Raw genomic sequence first — 23205 nt, 5'->3', positions numbered from 1 at the left:
TGCTTGTCTCGAAACATGGATAATTCGATTTTAAGGCTGTTCCTGTCAGTATGACGGTTGTGGTGTTGCTGAAATATTGCCTCTGTCAGCGTAAAACATAATAAAAGCTCGACCCAGATAAACTTTCTAATCATCCAGTCAGCGTGGCTTCATAATTCTCTCCGAGTGAACAGAACATTCAGACAAGCTTATTATATTTTCCGTATCTCGAACATTATCGGATAATTCCGAATGCCGGAATATATTATTTTGGTTGTCGACAGCTTATACATTCGGTCGTTCCTGAGCCGGATGTAGTTTAATCCAAAAGGGTGTACTAGAGTGCTAGAGTGTGTTCTATGACGTTGTCTTTAGCAAAGATGGAATTTTAGGAAACAAAATGACCAAGACATTGAAAAGGATCCGCTATTAATTCATATTTACCAATGTTCACACAGGTTTCTTTCAAGGACAGGTCAGGTAATGCTTCATGACTGAGACTCAATGAGAGAGTGAGTGGGTGAAGGAGCTTAGTTTGACGCCGCTTTCCGCAATATTCTAGAAATATCACTGCAGGGAACACCACAAATGGACTTCACTCATTATACCCATATTAGGAATAGAACCTTGTCCTCAGTGTGACGAGCGAGCGCTTTCACGACTATCCCACCGTCCGCGACTGAATGATAAGCGTATGATGCAACTATAGTGAAGAGTACAAAAATGAAATATACTATATATTATAATATATGACTCCATGTTGCTTCCCGGAGGTCAGAAGGTCACAGAGCTTGGAATAAACTGTTATTTAAGAAGGACCTGCTGTGTTTCTCGCCGGTAATCTCTCTCGCTGAAGGTCGGCAGGAACAAACGCCAAGGGAACTAACTCCTTGACTTTCATTAATTTGTACGTCATATCCGGTTTCGTCATATACATATCCCAGTCCACACCAAACTGAAACAAATACACATAGTTTATCGTCTGAGAAGTAATAATAGTAGCTTTGGCAAACAATGATAATAGAAACAAAAAACAATAATAATAATAATGATATATCGCAAAGGTGAATTAGTGTTTAAATGTTGTTGCTTTCTTTGTACCCTCATCCTACCCTACCCGTGAAGGTCCGGGTTAGAATGTGCCTTCAGTAACCCATGCTTGTCGTAAGAGGCGACTAACGGGATCGGGTGGTCAGGCTCGCTGACTTGGTTGACATATGTCATCGGTTCCCAATTGCGCAGATCGATGCCCATGCTGTTGATCACTGGATTGTCTGGCCCAGACTCGATTATTTACAGACCGCCGCCATATAGCTGGAATATTGCTGAGTGCGGCGTAAAACTAAACTCACTCACTCATCCTACCCTAAATGATAACATCCCGATAAACCTAACACTTCCTTCAACTGCAATGGCGGACAAAACTCGGTTTAAACTTTTCAATAAATATCTAACTCATATCCACATTATTATTTTCACAAATATCTTATCATGTGGAATCCACGGTTCGGCAAAACGGCCGAGTGCAAGTGAATGAGTGAGTGAGTTTAGTTTTACGTCGCACTCAGCAATATTCCAGCTATATGACGGCGGTCTGTAAATAATCATGTCTGGACCAGACAATCCAGTGATCAACAACATGAGCATCGATCTACGCAATTGGGATACGATGACATGTGACAACCAATGTTCGAGCCCAGCCTTTCGCTAGTCGCCTCTTACGATAAGCATGGGTTACGGAAGATCAATTCTAACCCGGATCTCCACGGGTCCGAGTGCAAGACTCATGTGAAATGACACCAATACAAATAACGCTCACCTCGACCAGAGACTGTCGACACAGACCACAAGGCACAATCATTTCTTTCATGTCGCTGTAAACGAGACATGGATTAGGTTAATATATAATATTAAAGGTCACATGCAACGTAAAACACAACTTTGCAGATTCTGATACCTTTCGGTATGGACTTACGAAACAAATCATCAAAAATGCAAATTCAACTTATAAAGTTGAAAAATAACGCGATGAAAAAACCCGCGCGAAATCGGAGTTCAAACGATTCACTAATTTTCCCCCGACTTTTCGGTGAAGGCTTTGGTGTGGCTTTGGTGAAGGCTTTGGTGTGAGCTATTTTCCTAATGTTTTGTTGATATCTCACAGGCGCGAGCTTTTTATATGTTATGACAGTAAATAAACTGTTTATATAATTTCATTTGTCTATTTCACCACACGTTCTTCTTACCGAGTCACTTTCTCAGTTCGATACTTAAAAGCAATGTCATTATTTAGCGTTGACACAATTTCTAACTGTGATATAGATATGTCGTTGTCACAGACAAAACTCAATGTCTTGTTGTATTGACACCTGTGTGTCTGCCTGCCTGTCTGCTAATGACAATATTCAATACACAACTGCGATCACTGACCACATGCAATTTGAACTTAACACCAATCAGGCTATACACCATAAACAAAACGCATTGATTTATGGCCCGAGTTCGGTCTCTGTCACATTATGTAATTACATAGACAGGCACGTGTGATACTTGAACACATGACTTGTTATGATGTCTGTTGATTGCAAAATGTTATACACAAAAAATGAGCATGTATTTACAAAACCCAATATCTCTATATATACTCACACAATGAGCCGTGAAGGCATCTGCAAATGAACCAGCCGTTACACTTGAGTGCACACCCACCCGCTCTGACTGGGTTCGGTATGCCGGCTGCTTCGTTTCTTGGGACGTAAACCCAAGTACACAATATTGCACTTTTGATTTGCCATTGTACGCTTATAATTTTGTTTATGTGTTTTTTCATAACCAGCAATGTATATTATATGTCATGAATAAGTGATAATTGTGTTTTAATTATGTTTGATTTTTTGGTTGCATGTGACCTTTAACCTTCATCGCCACTTCTTTCTTTCAAATTATGAAATTATGTTAATTTTTTTTAGTAGTTTGTCATTTAAACAAGAAAATCACTCGTTATTAAAAAGACGACATTTATTTCCACACCACAATGCTAATTGTGTTTTGTTTCTAACTGTTGTATTCGGTAATATCACAGTTAAATCACGACAGCCTGTAAATAATCCAGTCTGGACAGATACGCCTGTGGTTGAATTTACAATCAACCATCCACGCCATCAACCAAACCAGAACGGTTGACCACTCTATCCATGCAGTCACTTCCTCAGTACAGGGCACCGGCCATTCTAAACCAGAAACCGCAGTGGTTTCGCTGCAGATGAGAGTTTGGGTTCGGTTTTAGCAATATTCCAGCAATATCACCCGGAAATGCTCTTCACATATTGTACCCATATGGGGAATCGAACCCGGGTGTTCGGCGTGACGAGCGAACACTTTAACCACTAGGCTACCCCACCGTCGCTGTATAGACGAGGCATCCGGTCCTCTGTTGTCTTTGTGAGCTGCTGAGTACCAAGCTAAATACCTATATATACCAGCCACATAAAGAAACTGTGCATTGTCAAAATATTATCCCAAGTGATAAGTACGATAACAATGTCAAAGGTACATATAGACTTTAATGGAGGGATCATGAGACCATAACAAGTCGGAAGAATTTCAACTGAAGCGGGACAGGGGTCAAACGACCATGTAAAAAGCTCAATAACGGGTATGTCCACCATCGGCATTGAGAACAGCAGTGCATCGACGACGCATAGAGCCTATCAAACGTGCAAGGAAGGTTTGTGGGATGTCACGCCAGATTCTCTCAAGTTCTGAGGCAAGGTCAAGGACGTTATCTGGCGGATGAGGAAGACGGCGTAGACGTCGTTCCATTTCGTCCCAAACATGCTCTATCAGGGAGAGATCCGGTGAATTTGCAGGCCAAGGCAGTAAGTCAACGTTGTGGTGTTGCAAGAAATTCATAGCAACCCTTGCCGTATGAGGGCGGGCATTGTCCTGTTGGAATGTTAACCCAGGGCCATGACATTGCAGAAAAGGAATTGCCACAGGTCGAAGAATCTGATCCCTGTAGCCCACACCAGTTAAGTTGCCCTGAACAATAACCAAAGGAGTTCTTTGGTGTGCTGTTATTCCACCCCAAATCATCACGGAACCACCACCAAAGCAATTCCTCTCCAAGACACAGGCCTGTGCATAACATTCTCCCACGCGTCTATAGGCACGTTGACGTCCATCACTATTGGAAATGTTAAACCTGGACTCATCTGTAAAAACAACATTTCTCCACCAAACCAAGGGTCTGCGGACATGATTTCGGCACCACATTCGGCGAGCTTGTCGATGGCGTTGAGTCAGGATAGGCCGTATGGCGGGACGTCGTGGTCTGATCCCGTGATGACGTAAACGTTGTCGAACTGTGTTGGGGTGGATACGGCGAAGTCCTGGGATGGTTCGGGCAGTCAACATTGCAGTCTTAAACCTGTGAGGAAGATGGGTCACCCTTATCCATATGCCCTGTCTTGGCGTTGTTACACGTGGACGTCCAGAACGTGGCCGATCGATGACGTCATTTGTGTTCTGGTAGCGTCTCAGCAGTGCAGAAATGGTGTTCCGGTGGCAGTGGAAATGTGCAGCCACTTGTCGTTGAGACATTCCCCCACGGACCATCCCAATGGCCTCATGACGTTGTGCAGGCGTGAGCCTTGGCATGCTATGCGTTTCAATAGCCGTTTAATTTTTTGAACGATCGCAAGGGCAGGGGTTGAGCTTTCCAAAGTGACAGTATTGTGTGGCATTCATTTGCTCTGTTTCTCTTTCCCGGAATGCACGTGCAACAACGTATTGCACGTCTCAAGGACGAACCCACTGACGTCACGGAACGTGGCACGTGCATGCATGTTGGACTCAATGATACATGTCACTAATCTCTGAGTTTAAATCCTTATGTGTCTGCACAGGTTTGATAAATTTAGATTTTAATTTTTTGTATGCACAGTTTCTTTATGTGCCTAGTATATAATTATGAACTTCTTCTACTTTGTGTGGATGTGTCCCAGTGCTAGCTGTGCTTACTTCGATGTCAAATAATCGCCGTTTTAGGGAAACTAGTTTCCAGTTTCAATACAGACTGCTAACGTTACCTTGCAATGGCAATGGCTGTGAACTTCCGGTGACCTTCTGATACGGCCTTGACAATGGCTGTCCTCTCGGCGCAAATCGTCAGGCCATATGAGGCATTTTCAACATTACAACCTGCACACACAAAAATAACATGACATCATACTGAACCCAACATGCGTAATATGATCTTAAATAAGGCACGATTAATATTTTCTTGGTGTTCACGTTCCCCCAACATGTCAACTGGGCTCCGTCTTTAAATGTCTCATTACTACTGTAGCGCAGAGAGAGCCAGGAACCGGTGTAAAATAATAATGTAAACATACTGCGCAAAGGCAGACTGGGACCCCTTGTAATGATTCGCCACAACTTGTGGTAGAAATTAAATGAAATATTCAGGCATAATGTTTATCACAAACATAATATTCCTCAAATGTATAATTCAGAGAACTCAAAGGTTTCCAGTTCGCATTGACGCTGCATGTTCAACGTGTGTCCAGTTGTGTGGGGGAATAAAAACGAATAGTTCCTCTCAAAACACAAAAGTGTCCGAGGCTTCTTTGGCCGCCCAGTCCAATCCGCATTCTGGAAGGTTTAGTGTAGCTCAGTACATGTTATGTCGATTTAGTAAGGTAACCATATTCTTATCAAAATGTATATGACACAGGCCACAGAATGCACAATTTTAAACTCCATGGGATTCATAAGCATACATCTTAAATTTCGAGGATCAGTTTCCGTTGTGTCTTGTCAGGTCGTGTTCACTCGACAGTCTTGATTTGACTCCTCGTATAGCAACAGTGCTGGTCATTTATGCCCTCATTAACGTTCTAATAATAGAATATCGCCGCAAAGCCGATGGGCGATGCGATGTCTTAGGAAGGGCGATAACTCTGACCTACCTGTGAACACTTTACCGTCAGCTGTTAGCAGCGCGGCCCCGACTGGGAACTTGCTGTACGGACAGTACGCCATTTTTTTCATCTCATGGCTCGTCTTCAAGAGCTGTTGAAGTTGTTCTGGAACAATTCACGGTACAGGGGCTGTTACGCTCATGAAATCTGGTGACGTGGGTATTCACAATTCTTCTCTTCAGCTTAAACATCTACGGTAACCGTACCAAGCTCTCTCTAGTCTATGAACATTTTTTATTTGTCATGCTGCTGCATTGAGCTACGAGTTGTTCGGCGGTGTATTCTTAACATGTTCCCAATGTTTATACGCTGTTGTTGCTGCAATACACGCGTGATAGCGGCCATGTGACGTTGATAGTTGCTTGGGTACGTGTCACCTGGTGTGAGTGAGTGAGTGTGTGAGTTTGGGTTTGGGTGAGTGAGGGAGTTTGGGTGAGTGAGTGAGTGGGTGATAGTGAGTGAGTGAATGATAGAGTGAGAGTGAGTGAATGATAGAGTTAGAGTGAGTGAGTGCTCTCTCTAGTCTATGAACATTTTTGATTTTGTCATGCTGCTGCATTGAGCTACGAGGTGTTCGGCGGTGTATTCTTAACATGTTCCCAATGTTAATACGCTGTTGTTGCTGCAATACACGCGTGATAGCGGCCATGTGACGTTGATAGTTGCTTGGGTACGTGTCACCTGGTGTGAGTGAGTGTGTGAGTTTGGGTTTGGGTGAGTGAGGGGGTTTGGGTGAGTGAGTGAGTGGGTGATAGTGAGTGAGTGAATGAGTGTGTGGTTATGAGTGAGTGAGTGAGTGAGTGTGGGTTTGGGTGAGTGAGGGGGTTTGGGTGAGTGAGTGAGTGGGTGATAGTGAGTGAGTGAATACGTGTGTGGTTATGAGTGAGTGAGTGTGTGAGTTTGGGTGAGTGAGTGGGTTATGAGTGAGTGAGTGAGCGGGATTGGGTGAGTGAGTGGGTCGGGTGGGTTTATAAGAGTAAGAGTATATAAGTATAAGGGTGATAGAGTGAGTGAGAGTGGGTGATAGAGTGAGTGAGAGTGAATGATAGAGTGAGAGTGAGTGAATGATAGAGTTAGAGTGAGTGAGTGAGTGGGTATGGGTGAGTGCTCTCTCTAGTCTATGAACATTTTTGATTTTGTCATGCTGCTGCATTGAGCTACGAGGTGTTCGGCGGTGTATTCTTAACATGTTCCCAATGTTTATAGGCTGTTGTTGCTGCAATACACGCGTGATAGCGGCCATGTGACGTTGATAGTTGCTTGGGTACGTGTCACCTGGTGTGAGTGAGTGAGTGTGTGAGTTTGGGTTTGGGTGAGTGAGGGAGTTTGGGTGGAGTGAGTGGAGTGGGTGATGAGTGAGTGAGTGAATGAGTGTGTGGGTTATGGAGTGAGTGAGTGAGTGTGAGTTTGGGTTTGGGTGATTGGAGGGAGTTTGGGTGAGTGAGTGAGTGGGTGGTGGTGTGAGTGAGTGAGTGAGTGAGTGGTTATGAAGGAGTGGGTGAGTGAGTGTGGGTTTGGGGTGAGCTGAGGTCGGGTGGGGTGAGTGTGAGTGAGTGTGTGGAGTGAATGAGTGAGGAGTGGTGGAGTGTGGAGCAGTGTGGAGTTTGGGTTTGGGTGGAGTGAGGGGTTTGGGGTGAGTGGTGAGTGGGTGATAGTGAGTGAGTGAATACGTGTGTGGTTATGAGTGAGTGAGTGTGTGGAGTTTGGGTGAGTGAGTGGGTTATGGTTAGTGAGTGAGCGGGATTGGGTGAGTGAGTGGGTCGGGTGGGTTTTATAAGAGTAAGAGTATATAAGTATAAGGGTGATAGAGTGAGTGAGAGTGGGTGATAGAGTGAGTGAGAGTGAATGATAGAGTGAGAGTGAGTGAATGATAGAGTTAGAGTGAGTGAGTGAGTGGGTATGGGTGAGTGCTCTCTCTAGTCTATGAACATTTTTGATTTTGTCATGCTGCTGCATTGAGCTACGAGGTGTTCGGCGGTGTATTCTTAACATGTTCCCAATGTTTATAGGCTGTTGTTGCTGCAATACACGCGTGATAGCGGCCATGTGACGTTGATAGTTGCTTGGGTACGTGTCACCTGTGAGTGAGTGTGTGAGTTTGGGTTTGGGTGAGTGAGGGAGTTTGGGTGAGTGAGTGAGTGGGTGATAGTGAGTGAGTGAATGAGTGTGTGATTATGAGTGAGTGAGTGAGTGTGTGAGTTTGGGTTTGGGTGATTGAGGGAGTTTGGGTGAGTGAGTGAGTGGGTGGTAGTGAGTGAGTGAGTGAGTGTGTGGTTATGAGTGAGTGAGTGAGTGAGTGTGGGTTTGGGTGAGTGAGGGGTTTGGGTGAGTGAGTGAGTGGGTGATAGTGAGTGAGTGAATGAGTGTGGTTATGAGTGAGTGAGTGAGTGTGTGAGTTTGGGTTTGGGTGATTGAGGGAGTTTGGGTGAGTGAGTGAGTGGGTGATAGTGAGTGAATGAGTGTGTGGTTATGAGTGAGTGAGTGAGTGAGTGTGGGTTTGGGTGAGTGAGGGGGTTTGGGTGAGTGAGTGAGTGGGTGATAGTGAGTGAGTGAATGAGTGTGTGGTTATGAGTGAGTGAGTGAGTTTGTGAGTTTGGGTTTGGGTGAGTGAGGGGGTTTGGGTGAGTGAGTGAGTGGGTGATAGTGAGTGAGTGAATACGTGTGTGGTTATGAGTGAGTGAGTGTGTGAGTTTGGGTGAGTGAGTGGGTTATGAGTGAGTGAGTGAGCGGGTCGGGTGGGTTTATAAGAGTAAGAGTATATAAGTATAAGGGTGATAGAGTGAGTGAGAGTTGGTGATAGAGTGAGTGAGAGTGAATGATAGAGTGAGAGTGAGTGAATGATAGAGTGAGAGTGAGTGGGTATGGGTGAGTGAGTGGGTTATGAGTGAGTGGGTTTGGGTGAGTGAGTGAGTGGGTCGGGTGGGTTTATAAGAGTGAGTGAGTGAGAGTGAATGTATCATCAGCGTCTGTCTCATCCAGAATAAAGCCCAAAGCGGCACAGACACGAACAATTACTAACCCGGACATCGGTATGGTACTGTCAGATTTTCAACCGAACTCATATCGGATCCTGACACAAAATTAAACATAAAACGAGCTCAAAGGACCACTAATTTTAGTTCGTTGTAACTGTAGTTTAGTCCGACAAAAATATACAGCAATGGTCCGAGAACAAAATGTTCGTTATATCCGGCAGTTGGTTATTAGCTTGATTGGGTGGTGTGTAACCTGGCTAAATCAAGTTTTGTCCGGTGTTCTGTTTCTTTACAGAAAATTGTGTTTTCAACCAACCGATTCATTACATTGCCATATACGGCCATCATTGGTGCTTTAGACCCACAATCTCAATGGACTTAAAGGCACTATTTCACACCACACTTCTCTGAAAATAAATAATGCATTTCTCTCAATAACACTAACTATCAGCCCTCAGGGAAGCTACATATAATTTATTAAAAACACATTACGTTATTATATTACAAAAATGAATATTAAATTATAAAGTTTGAATGAATTAATACAACGTTGCATTAAATCGACTATCGTGCCCTCTACCGGCCGAACATTAGTTCAAGCCAACCCCATAGAGTTATGTCCCTTGGAGCGCTCTTTACGAATATCCTATAACTTCTTTGGAGACAGAATTCAGTCCTAAACAAAAACATACGTGCAAAAAAAACCTTGTGATTGAAATCAGTTCGGTAAATACCGACAACACCGCGTGCGACAGTTTTCGATGTACGGAGCAGTTGTTTACATTCCTTATATGGGGGATGGCCTAAAAGTCGGGCCGGGCCGGGCCGGGCCAGGGCGGGCCAAATCTATTATTGGCTAATAAACCCATCAACGAACACCATGCCTACAATTAATCAATGCAACATACACTCATGCTAATAATGATCAATCGGAAGCCACAAACGCGTACCATAATAACTTTATTACGAGTAAATCGGCTAAAACCAAGGAAGACGAGAAGCCTGTGAACTGGCTGACCGAGGTTATGTCTAAAAGTGGAATCATTAAACGAAACGGGATTTAAAACGTATAAATACTTCAGCCAATTCGATACACATTTCCGTCGGCCCGAAAATGTTTTAACATCTATATCCAATCACATACCACCCCATAAATTCACTATTCATCGTATTTAAAGCATGACCACATTTAAATGATACGATCTCTTCTCTACACTCTCAACATTATCTCGGCCACAATTTTCCGCCCGGCTTGGCTCGAGCCGTGAAAAGCAAACTTAAACGTAACACGTATCTTGAATTGTGTTTTAAATCCATAGACTGGTATTATATCTACCTGAATATCGCTTTGTAATGTTATAAAATGCAACATGTAAAGAAAACTGCTCCGTTAAAGTGAAGCCCTTGTCTCTCCCCAAACACAACATAGCCTCAATCAAAAGTGTTTAGTCTCTGTTCAGCCCGACTTGGCCCGTGCTGTCAAAAACAACCTAAACCTCACACATGTATCTGGAAATGCGTTTATATCCATAGATTAGTATAATATCTACCTAAAAACGTATTTATAGAGTCTCAAAGCGTAGTATTTGAAGCAAACACCTTGCTCAAAGTGAAGCCCTATTTTTTCTATACATTCTCAACAAAGACACAGTATCACAAGCTTTCGGTCCGGCTTGGCCCGGGCGCTCAAACGCACCTTATACCTCACAGATGTATCTTGAAATGTGTTTTAAATCCATAGATTAGTATTATATCTACCTAAATATCAATGTGTGATGTTGCAAAATGCCACATGTGAGAGATAACTGCCCCGTTAAAGTGAAGCCCTTTCTCTCTCCATTCACAATATAGTCTCATTCTTAAGTGTTTAGTCTCTGTTCAGCAAAACACCTTAAACCTCACACATGTATCTTGAAATGTGTTTAAATCCATAGATTAGTATTATATCTACCAAAATTTCATTAGCATTTGGAGTAAGCTAGGCGAGACACTGTGGATTTAATGGAAACATACTTCTCCCACTGCTCTCTCTGATACTTCTATTGTCTGTATGCGTGTTCAGGAAAACAGGATTATCTGAAGCGCTTGAAGTTTACAACATCCGGAAACGGCATCTCCGAGTAACCTTTGGCAAAGCTCTCACAGTGAAAACAATGTTCTCCCGAGCCTGAGCTGGGCAACACAGTGTCATTGCCGTGGATGTGTTTTCATACTTTCGTATGTTCAAATTATATAACCATAACATCTCATACGGCAAGTCATTTTAGCTGATACCTTCTGATATTTATTAAATTACTGATATGTTCAAATCATGTCATGACGAGCTTCAGCCGGCTATCTATATCTGTACTAGTATGAAGTGATGTTTATACTGTGGAAACTGTACAGAGAACATCCTGTATTCTGAACCACCAAAAACCCCACACCTTTCAAGCATTTCATGTCATATAATTGGGTATAATATCTTCTGATATTTATTAAGTTAATTATATGTTGTAAAATCATATCACGAATAGCTTCAGCCTGCCATCTGTATCGGTACTAGTATTCATTAATGTTTATACTCTGGAACAAGTACGGAGAACATCCCCATACGCAGCATAACTCCAGAGGAAAGCATAAGATAATTATATATATATATAGAGAGAGAGAGAGAGAGAAGAGAGAGAGAGAACAAAGTAATCAATAACACTGAAGGCCCCTGAACGGTAATTAAGGGAACAATGGAGTATGTTAACTGATTCACAACACCTAGCTGAATCAATCTATGGATTTAAACACATTTCAAGGAGATACGAGCAGTTGTTTACATTCCTTATATGGGGATGGCCTAAAAGTCGGGCCAGGCCGGGCCGGGCCAGGGCGGGCCAAATCTATTATTGGCTAATAAACCCATCAACGAACACCATGCCTACAATTAATCAATGCAACATACACTCATGCTAATAATGATCAATCGGAAGCCACAAACGCGTACCATAATAACTTTATTACGAGTAAATCGGCTAAAACCAAGGAAGACGAGAAGCCTGTGAACTGGCTGACCGAGGTTATGTCTAAAAGTGGAATCATTAAACGAAACGGGATTTAAAACGTATAAATACTTCAGCCAATTCCGATACACATTTCCGTCGGCCCGAAAATGTTTTAACATCTATATCCAATCACATACCACCCCATAAATTCACTATTCATCGTATTTAAAGCATGACCACATTTAAATGATACGATCTCTTCTCTACACTCTCAACATTATCTCGGCCACAATTTTCCGCCCGGCTTGGCTCGAGCCGTGAAAAGCAACTTAAACGTAACACACGTATCTTGAATTGTGTTTAAATCCATAGACTGGTATTATATCTACCTGAATATCGCTTTGTAATGTTATAAAATGCAACATGTAAAGAAAACTGCTCCGTTAAAGTGAAGCCCTTGTCTCTCCCCAAACACAACATAGCCTCAATCAAAAGTGTTTAGTCTCTGTTCAGCCCGACTTGGCCCGTGCTGTCAAAAACAACCTAAACCTCACACATGTATCTGGAAATGCGTTTATATCCATAGATTAGTATAATATCTACCTAAAAACGTATTTATAGAGTCTCAAAGCGTAGTATTTGAAGCAAACACCTTGCTCAAAGTGAAGCCCTATTTTCTATACATTCTCAACAAAGACACAGTATCACAAGCTTTCGGTCCGGCTTGGCCCGGGCGCTCAAACGCACCTTATACCTCACAGATGTATCTTGAAATGTGTTTAAATCCATAGATTAGTATTATATCTACCTAAATATCAATGTGTGATGTTACAAAATGCCACATGTGAAGATAACTGCCCCGTTAAAGTGAAGCCCTTTTCTCTCTCCATTCACAATATAGTCTCATTCTTAAGTGTTTAGTCTCTGTTCAGCAAAACACCTTAAACCTCACACATGTATCTTGAAATGTGTTTAAATCCATAGATTAGTATTATATCTACCAAAATTTCATTAGCATTTGGAGTAAGCTAGGCGAGACACTGTGGATTTAATGGAAACATACTTCTCCCACTGCTCTCTCTGATACTTCTATTGTCTGTATGCGTGTTCAGGAAAACAGGATTATCTGAAGCGCTTGAAGTTTACAACATCCGGAAACGGCATCTCCGAGTAACCTTTGGCAAAGCTCTCACAGTGAAAACAATGTTCTCCCCCGAGCCTGAGCTGGGCAACACAGTGTCATTGCCGTGGATGTGTTTTCATACTTTCGTATGTTCAAATTATATAACCATAACATCTCATACGGCAAGTCATTTTAGCTGATACCTTCTGATATTTATTAAATTACTGATATGTTCAAATCATGTCATGACGAGCTTCAGCCGGCTATCTATATCTGTACTAGTATGAAGTGATGTTTATACTGTGGAAACTGTACAGAGAACATCCTGTATTCTGAACCACCAAAAAAACCCCACACCTTTCAAGCATTTCATGTCATATAATTGGGTATAATATCTTCTGATATTTATTAAGTTAATTATATGTGTAAATCATATCACGAATAGCTTCAGCCTGCCATCTGTATCGGTACTAGTATTCATTAATGTTTATACTCTGGAACAAGTACGGAGAACATCCCATACGCAGCATAACTCGAGTGGAAGCATAAATAATTATATATATATATATATAGAGAGAGAGAGAGAGAGAGAGAGAGAGAGAGAGAGAGAGAGAGAGAGAGAGAAAAAAAGTAATCAATAACACTGAAGGCCCCTGAACGGTAATTAAGGGGAACAATGGAGTATGTTAACTGATTCACAACACCTAGCTGAATCCAATCTATGGATTTAAACACATTTCAAGATACATCTGTGAGGTTTCAGGTGCGTTGAGCGCCCGGGCCAAGCCGGACCGAAAGCTTGTGATACTGTGTCTTTGTTGAGAATGTATAGAAAATAGGGCTTCACTTTAAGCAAGGTGTTTGCTTCAAATACTACGCTTTGAGACTCTATAAAGACGTTTTTAGGTAGATACAATACAAATCTATGGATATAAACACATTTCCAGATACATGTGTGAGGTTTAGGTTGTTTTTGACAGCACGGACCAAGTCGGGCTGAACAGAGACTAAATACTTTTGATTGAGGCTATGTTGTGAATGGAGAGAGAAAAGGGCTTCACTTTAACGGAGCAGTTATCTTTACATGTGTCATTTTGTAACATCACACAGTGATATTTAGGTAGATATAATACTAATCTATGGATTTAAACATGAATCAGGACATATGTGTGGGGTTTAAGTTGTTTTTGAGAGCCCGGGCCAAGCCGGACCGAAAGCATTACTGTGATACTGTGTGGTTGTTGAGAATGTATAGAAAATAGGGCTTCACTTTAAGCAACGTGTTTGCTTCAAATGCATCGCTTTGAGACTCTATAAAGACGTACTTTGGTAGATATAACTCTATTCTAGAGATATAGACAGAAATCAGGATACATGTGTGAGGTTAAAGGTGTTTTTGACAGCACGGGCCAAGTCGGGCTGAACAGAGACTAAACACTTTTGATTGAGGCTATATTGTGAATGGAGAGAGGAAAGGGCTTCACTTTAACGAACCAGTTATCTTTACATGTGGCATTATGTAACATCACACATTGATATTTAGGTAGATATAATACTAATCTATGGATTTAAACACAAATCAGGATACATGTGTGGGGTTTAAGGTGTTTTTGAGAGTCCGGGCCAACCGGACCGAACACTTGTGATACAGTGTCTTTGTTGAGAATATGTAGAAAAGACAGCTTCACTTTCAGCAACGTTTTTGCTTCAAATACTACGCTTTGAGACTCTGTGAAGTGATATGTAGGTAGATATAATACAAATATATGGATATAAACACATTTCAAGATACATGTGTGAGGTTTAAGTTGTTTTTGACAGCACGGGCCAAGTCGGGCCGAACAAAGACTAAACACTTTTGATTGTTGATTTTGTTTTCCGAGGACTTTTTTTCCCTAAATCGTTGGGAATGGAGAGAGAAAGGGGCTTCACTTTTACTTTACTTTATGAAGTGGTATTTAGGTAGATATAATACCATTTTGTGTTTCATGTGTATTAGGAAATATAAGCATATGCATAAGCGCTGGCTATCTGATTTGGACTGGTATTGTTTAAAATGAAAACACATAAGAATTTTTGTGTTTGTGAATGCATACTTTATTTGATCCTTTATAACATATTACAAAATGTTGTGATTTCAAATATTTCTTTTAATATACATAATCATGTCATATTTGCCCATTGACACTCGCCGATATCCACGTCTCTTTAACATAAACATCCTGTGCTCATTCAGCATGAGACAATAAAGGTTAATAAGGGAACCCCAATATCTTAATTTAGGAAAGAAAAGCAGTCAAAACATTGTCACTTCCTGCCCAGGATGTCACACGCTAAGAGGAGTAAGCAACCTTCCCTCATAGACATATCAAGGAAAACACATAACAACCAGACGGTGACTTTTCTACAGGAATCTCGGTATGTAGTCATTGTTGTTGTGTGGGTGTTTTCACCATTTACTATACATTTTCAATCAAACTATGCATTTGTGAAGGCAGGAAGAGTATCGACTCAAATATGCAGGTTTCGTTTTAATATTCTGCAATCCATTTTTCGTATTACCCGGTGGCCCGGCCCGGCCCGACTTTTCTTGGCCCGACTTTTAGGCCATCCCCTTATATGGCAAGTTTCCCTGTTTGGAAGATGTACGCCCCGAAGTTTCAATTATCGATTTCAGGCACGTCATGAGGGGTAATAGGTCTTTTATTGCATCTATAGGAAGCTGAAGTGAGTGCAGATAATATAGGCCAAATTATTGTCGAAAATGTGTGAAATTGTGCCTATAAGGGACCATTCATAATTTATGGCTGGGGTGGGTGGGGTGTGTGATGATGATTTTAAGGCAGGGTCACCCATTTTGTTCCGGGGATGGGATCAATTTTGTACACACGTACTAGGGGGTCAGCAATTTTGTGCATAAAAGTATGTTTAAAATTATGCTTAGAAATTATAGGAAGGGGAGGTCATTGATTTTGAACATGACATGCAGAGGGGTCACCTATTTTGTACATAAATCTTAGAGTCATTCACATTGTACATGCTTCTCCATACAAATCATCATCACCCCCCTAGACATAAATTATGAACGGTCCCTAAGATCCTTGGAAATGTTATTGTGCAAGAAATACATTCGGAAATACACAATATCGTTTAGAAAGTGATCAAATGTAATATTTTCATAACCGAATGTGGATAAGATATCTGTATGAACAACTTCTTTATAACTGTCTAATCGTTCATTCATATATCGTACCCATACTTAGTACCCTAAAAGACTTTCGAGGCGGTGGGGGTAGCCTCGTGGTTAAAGCGTTCGCTTGTCACGCCAAAGACCTGAGTTTGATTACATGCATGAGTACAATGTTTGAAGCCCATTTCTGGTGTCCTCGAGCTCCGCCGTGATATTGCTATAATATTGCTAAAAGTGGCGTAAAATCCCACTCACTCACTCTAACAGCCACTGGGAAATGAGCGGTTACAATGTAATGCCTGGCCGTATGCTACCTTGACTGTTTCAAACAACAAGTTGCACTGATTTGGACTTTAATGACCCCAAAGGTCACTTTTTACTTTAATTTAACTGATAAATCTGAAAAAACCCTGGGGAGTCCAGATTAGAATATGTCCGGGGCGGTGGGGTAGCCTAGTGGTTAAAGCGTTCGCTCGTCACGTCGAAGACCCGGGTTCGATTCCCCACATGGCTACAATGTGTGAAGCCCATTTCACTCACTCACTCACTCACTAGAATATGTCCCCTTGTCAAACAGCTGAGCTGATATATGACGATAGACATAATTGTCCTCGAAGTCATGAGATCCGAGGTCAAGTCAAAACATTGATTACACAACAGTCCCGTTTCCTGTTGACTGGGTTCCGTCCTATTGCGCAACTTAGTACAATAACCATTTCAGAATTTTGAGACCAATTCATTTAACTGGATACATAAATATTAATCAGTATCATTTGATACATCTAAGCACTTGAATATGGCAACACTACGCTCCTTATAATCTTTGCAAACATGTCGTGCAGCGTGCTCTGACAAACAGAAACCTGGAAATCGTGGAAATCTCAAAACGAGGCTGTGCCGCTAGAAGAGTTTGGCGGTCTGGTACGGACTTGATATTATATCAATCACATTGTGCGTTACAGAACTACATTGAATAAGCGCACACAACACATAACAGGTGTAACCAGTGAGCTAGATGTATTGTGAATCATTTTACGATCTCACCAAACTAGGGCAGTCTGTGACGTCTTAGTTAAGGTCATGCTGCCTACACCTCGATATAAAATATAGAAATACGATGTTATTAAAGTTTAAAAGTAAAATTCATTTATAAATACCATTTTCTTATGTAACAAGAAATTGGAATTCAGTGTAACCATAGTTGTTTATGATGTCTATTTTCACTTTCACACGAGAAAATTCGGATCGGCTGAACGGAGGTCATTGTCTGAATTGGTTAATGAGACTCATGTTTTGGTTTGTGATTGTTATAAAAGCCAATATTGAACCCACGAGGTCAATAGGGAAAGCACAGGGCTCAGTCAGATAATACGTATATAAGGCGTTTGTTATACTTGGTTTACGGATCTTCCTGCCGAAATTGTAAAAAATACTGGTGGTATTCTTTCTGATTTAAATATGAAGTGAAGAGTTTGAAATGTCAACCAAGATAGCCTGTTAGCAAATAAGCTATCAGCATGTATATTTAAATGTTTTAGATAAGTAATGAGACACGAAAGGCCAGACAGATTATGAGGAAAAAACATATGTAAAAGTTATGCTTCCAAGGTCAGATACATGTCGGAGAAGATGACGTCTCAGCGGTAGATATGCAGTTATTACCAGCAAGAGAAGAGTGAAAAGGGGGAACAAAATCAAATACGTATTGGGTGGTTAATGACGGTGGGGTATAGCTTGATGGTTACAGCGTTCGCTTGTCACGCCGAAGAACTGGGTTCAGTTCCGAAAACGAGTACAAAGTGTGCAGCCCATTCCTGGGGATATAAATAGAATATTGCGTCGTAAAACCTTACTCACTCACTCGCTCATTCAGTAATACAAAAGTGAGTGAGTGAGTTTGGTTTTACACCGCTTTTAGCAATATTCCAGCAAAATCATGGCGCTGGACACCAGAAATACGTTTCACACATTGTACCCATGTGGGGAATCGAACCCGGGTCTTTGGCGTGACAAGCGAACGCTGTAACCACTAGGCTACCCGACTGCCCTCAGTAATACAAAAGAAAACCCCAAAGAGTATATATTAATAAATATAACTATCAGTTTTAATTCAGCAATAGTTATTTTTTATTACTATTTATGTTAACCATCACTTGGTAACCTTAACTTGAAAACCAAACGGCTCAAAACAGAGGCCTAACGTTTCATAAGCATCTCCAAGAACTGGGTTCTGTCTAATACTGACCTCATATCTAGTATTAAATACTGAAAGATAAGAGGTGGTGGACTAATGAATAACACATGTCAAAAAGATGTTGGCGACCTTAACAATACCGTTATCAGAAAGTACATGTAAATATTGGTAGAGTCTCACAGATCACCAACACTGTTGGCATGGGAGCCAGAATACCGTTGACGTGTTTTCTTAGTACAGCCTGATAACCGAATTCTGGTTACAATGTTGTACTAAGCTCGGTTTGTGCAACGGGGCCAAGATTTAGGAAATATATACAACCAGTGTTTGGTGTCCAATACGGGACGTTTCGTTACAACGGTGACTGACCCATAAATGTGGAATTGTAGATATTGTGACCCAGATTTGTTGTGTTTGGGAAAGTGGTGGGCGGGGGTCTCTATCACCAGAAATTGCTTGTATGAGTGAGTGAATAATGCACGGGAATCTTTCTACTGTTTGAGCGTGATATACGTACACCCTTGGAGCTAGTCTTGGGTTTGAATCCAAAATGTTGTGGGTTACGACACCGTTTTGTGTTTGTGTTACATAGCAAACAAGGTCAATAGGTTTCTATAAATCTTCATTAATCAAAATACCTAATTGTTTTTACATGTTTCAAAAGTGTTTCGGAATTATATGGCTCTTTAATGTTTGCAGCAAACAGTCGATATGTCCCCTCTGATCATACTTATGATAACTTATATAGTGAAAAGGAGCCCCAGTTAAGTCTAGACTTGCTTGATTATATGGATTTTGCGATGCTGGAAAGTAATTCGGTTAAGGGACTGTCAGAAGATTACATTTAGGCCTTTTATTCCAGAAAGGGCGGAGCAAAGGGGATATTCAATGGTTCAGGGACTTTGAAACAGGGTATTAAGGTGTAGCATTTGTAGATGTTGCAATAAGTTTTTAGACCCGTGGAATGCCGCTGCCGATCGAATCTAGCCCTACATAGGTGCTGTCAACGTGGTTGGAATTAATAAACGAATTTAAAAGGTGAGTTTTCGCAGTCTTGGGTGATCCATGATTTTGGCTTGGATTTGCGGAGGTAGCTGTTTTCGGTGAGTCGTGGCGTATAACTTTTGAAATAATGATCCGATTGTGACCATTTATAGCTCATTTTGTAGGGAAATCATCTCGTTTTTGATCCGCAGGCCTCGACAGGGCCTTAAAAATAGTTTACGTGGTGAAATCTAACTTAGATTGAGGAGGGGGTGGTTCCGTCGTTACATCCCTTTCCTTTTATATAGTACTAGGATAGGGTCTGTATACCTATATGTCTTTCTAACGCTGTTTCTAAGCGTGACACGCCCCTGTGTTGTAAATTGTTCTAAAAGGTGTAATCAATTAAACATTCCCATATCAATATCACTGTTATTGCTTGAGACATATCTAATGTCAAGGCACCCTCGACGTCACACTTCGACATTCAGACAACCGGATGTGATATTGCGTAACCTTCACAGTTCACATCCGGTTGTGACATTGCGTAACGTTCACCCGGTTGTGAATATGGGGCATGTGCTATGCTGGTTGAAGCACAAGTGACAACCAGATGTTGTTTGACTTGATGAAGTGATTTCTGGGTGTAAACAGTAGCACTTATAATTCAATGGTTAATGGTGTTTATATAATCACACATGAAAGTCATCAAATTTGGGGTAACAATATTGAATGTACCATCCTGCAGATTACCCAAAAATGTTGATGATACTTTATGATTACAATGGAAAAATATTCTAATATAGGTCTTTATTACATTAAGATTAAGCTATTCACATACAAAGAAGTCTATCCGTCATCTATGAATGTGAGGAAATATACGACGATGTTTGCGATATTCTACTGTTCATAGAAATGGTAGATATATAGGCGTCGAAAGGGAAAAAGAATCTGTAAATTGTGTAATTGAAACCTAATTGAAGACGAATATAATTTTTGTCTTTATATGTCCAGCTTACCACTATTTGAGAACCAATCTATTACTTTGAACAACATAAGATCTGTACATTATAACCTTTGGTAAACTGTTCCAACCTACCGCACTTACAACGATTGTGCATGTACATCGTTTTTGTATTTTACAGTATTTACTTTATCAAATGTCAACTGCCTAAATTATATGTATGATTGTACTACAGGCCTGTGGCCTTTTCAGTACAGAAATATAGATATTGATCAAAATTGATTGATTGATTTGACTTTTTTTCCTAAACATTAAACAAATCGTGTAAGACCAGTTTTATAATTATGGAGATTCTATATACATGTTGATAAAATACCTTTCTATAGAATTGCCTTGAAACCCCCTCCAAAAAACAAAAACAAAAACCCACCCCAAAATCCCCCAACCAAACCCGATGATGTCCATTTCATAATTTGATGATAGAGTAAGGTAGAACATTAGGAATTGAAGGAAACAAGCACGATGTTCATTTTCTACCCGCCCGACTCTCGAATCAGTATGTCAATTTAGTCCGTTCTTACAAGAATTAGGAATATTATCCTCCTCACGGTGTAAATGCCATGTATTATCATCAAGATCTCCGGGGTGGTGGGGTAGCCTAGTGGTTAAAGCGCCGCTCGTCACGCCGAAGACCCGGGTTCGATTCCCCGTATGGGCACAATGAATGTAGCCCATTTCTGGTGTCCCCCGCCGTAATATTGCTGAAATATTGCTAAAAGCGGCGTTAAACTAAACTCACTCACTCAAGATATCCACGTATAATAAATTGTTCAGTAAATGTGTTTTCTGAGAATGAAGAAACGTTCCAAATGTCTTCTCGTTTAAGTCTCGTTATGGCGCTCCTTGTCAACGTGAATAATAGACCGGTGACCCGTCTATTGAATAAACTTCAGATCTGTATGTAGGCAATGACCTGGTTGCACATTAGGTTCCACATACGCTACCACCTGGCTCACAATCATTTCCAAATAGACGATAGCCCAGCAGTTGCTTGTATAGTGTAGTTTATAGACCTATTACTCTGAATCTTATAAACGTTCTTTTGTCTGTTGACGAGAAACGTGGAACCTTGTTCCTTTCAAGCTGGATTCGGAGAATCGTTGCGCTGAACAAAAAATCATTTTGTTTACATCAGAACAATGGTAACAGGGCTCAAATGCGTTACGGAAGCTAACTCACAGTGACAGCAGTACGTGCTCAAACTTTCGCTTTGCAAATCTTAGAAAACCGTGTTGACTAACCTAGTGATGAACGTGATCTGGGGCACGTTCACAAAGTGATAGTAGCGCTGCGACTAGCGTAAGTTTATATTAAAATATGGGAGTTGCGATCACCTTAGCGCTACGATCGTTTTGTGAAATATATCTCAGGCCTTTGCTAAGATTTACTGAGAGAAACAAATAACGGAACACCACTTCATCGTCCCCTTATTTACTCCCAGATTGTCATGTTTTCACCCACCGTTCAATACAAAACGTGCGCAGTACCTGATAAAGAATAATGGAACAATTGATATGTTCCTTTATTTCTTCCCCTCAGTATATAAACATTCAGTGCTATCCGACGTACCTATGTTAATATTTGTACTGCAACACTCGATCTACCTATTCTCTGAATGCACATTCACTCTGTTTTTGTAGATAAAATATCGTTTTAAATCAGAAACATATATTGACCACGATGAAAAAATGTTTATGCTTTGTCTCAAGTATGACAACCGCTAGGTAACGACCCCAAATCCCCGATTTCGTTATATGTTGTTTATTATTACATTCATTACGATTTATTACAATTTGGCTTGATAAACAAACCAGGTAAATTAAAATTACCGATGCTATAAAAAGGTACCTAAATGTAAACAAACTGTGAATACACACCTACAAACATTCTAAACACAGCAAAATAGCAACAAACAACAGGAACACAAAAAATGGAACTTAGACTGAGACTTAGTCGAAATTAAATGTTCAATAATTACAAACTTGTATGTTGACAAGTTTTTCCAATGTTACCTTCACTGTATTCGGGCATGGCTGTGTCTGTTTCCGTGGGCGGCTGTTGTCGACGATATCTGCCGTGTGTTGACCTGGAATATTCAGGCAATGGTATTATCTGCAATACTCGGTCACGTGGTGTGGTCACATGTACGCAGTATGTAATATACTAGTTGCTAATATGTCAATAATATCTGTTCCTGAGGACATGATATGTCACGGTACTACATTTCCCTGAAAATCCGCGTCGTTTCCTTTAACAAGTGGCGCAGTGTGTTGCCATGAATTGTGTCCTGCTTTGTGATATGGGATTGGGTTGGGTTGTTGTTGATGATTTACAAGAATTGTGTCCGATTTAGTAGAATTACAAAATGGACTGTGTTGATCGATTGTTGATGATGAATGGGTTTACAAGAAATGTGTCCGATATTGGGAATGTGGACTGGGTTGATCGCTTGTTGTTGATAATGGATGGGTTTACAAGAATGGTGTCCGATATTGGGAATGTGGACTGGGTTGATCGCTTCTTGTTGATGATGGATGGGTTTACAAGAAAGGTGTCCGATATTGGGAAAGTGGACTGGGTTGATCGCTTGTTGATGATAGATGGATGAGTTTACAAGAATGGTGTCCGATATTGGGAAAGTGGACTGGGTTGATCGCTTGTTGATGATAGATGGATGAGTTTACAAGAATGGTGTCCGATATTGGGAAAGTGGACTGGGTTGATCGCTTGTTGATGATAGATGGATGAGTTTACAAGAATGGTGTCCGATATTGGGA

At 41.0% G+C, this 23205-nt stretch overlaps 1 protein-coding gene across 1 annotated transcript; it reads right to left on the bottom strand.

Moving 5' to 3' along the window:
• Positions 1 to 246: 246 nt before the first annotated feature.
• LOC124271338 (cytidine deaminase-like) lies at positions 247 to 22539 on the bottom strand. Its single transcript, XM_046706428.1, has 5 exons — positions 22441 to 22539; positions 5952 to 6068; positions 5070 to 5181; positions 1799 to 1853; positions 247 to 934 (listed from the first exon to the last, which is right to left on the bottom strand). The coding sequence occupies exons 1-5, from the start codon at positions 22457 to 22459 to the stop codon at positions 788 to 790; spliced, it is 450 nt and encodes a 149-aa protein (XP_046562384.1). The 5' UTR covers positions 22460 to 22539; the 3' UTR covers positions 247 to 787.
• Positions 22540 to 23205: the final 666 nt, after the last annotated feature.

This window comes from Haliotis rubra, unplaced genomic scaffold (genome assembly GCF_003918875.1).
Source record: "Haliotis rubra isolate DU_JTF1 unplaced genomic scaffold, ASM391887v1 Scf16, whole genome shotgun sequence".
NCBI lineage: Eukaryota > Metazoa > Mollusca > Gastropoda > Lepetellida > Haliotidae > Haliotis > Haliotis rubra.
The sequence above is the reverse complement of the archived record's forward strand: the minus strand, read 5'-3'. Positions and strand labels throughout refer to the sequence as shown.

Coding starts and splice junctions, on each gene's coding strand:
- LOC124271338 (XM_046706428.1), bottom strand. Junction 5,182..5,951: donor TGACGGTAAAGTGTTCACAG/GTAGGTCAGAGT, acceptor TTGTGTGTGCAG/GTTGTAATGTTGAAAATGCC. Junction 1,854..5,069: donor ACAGCCATTGCCATTGCAAG/GTAACGTTAGCA, acceptor TCTCGTTTACAG/CGACATGAAAGAAATGATTG.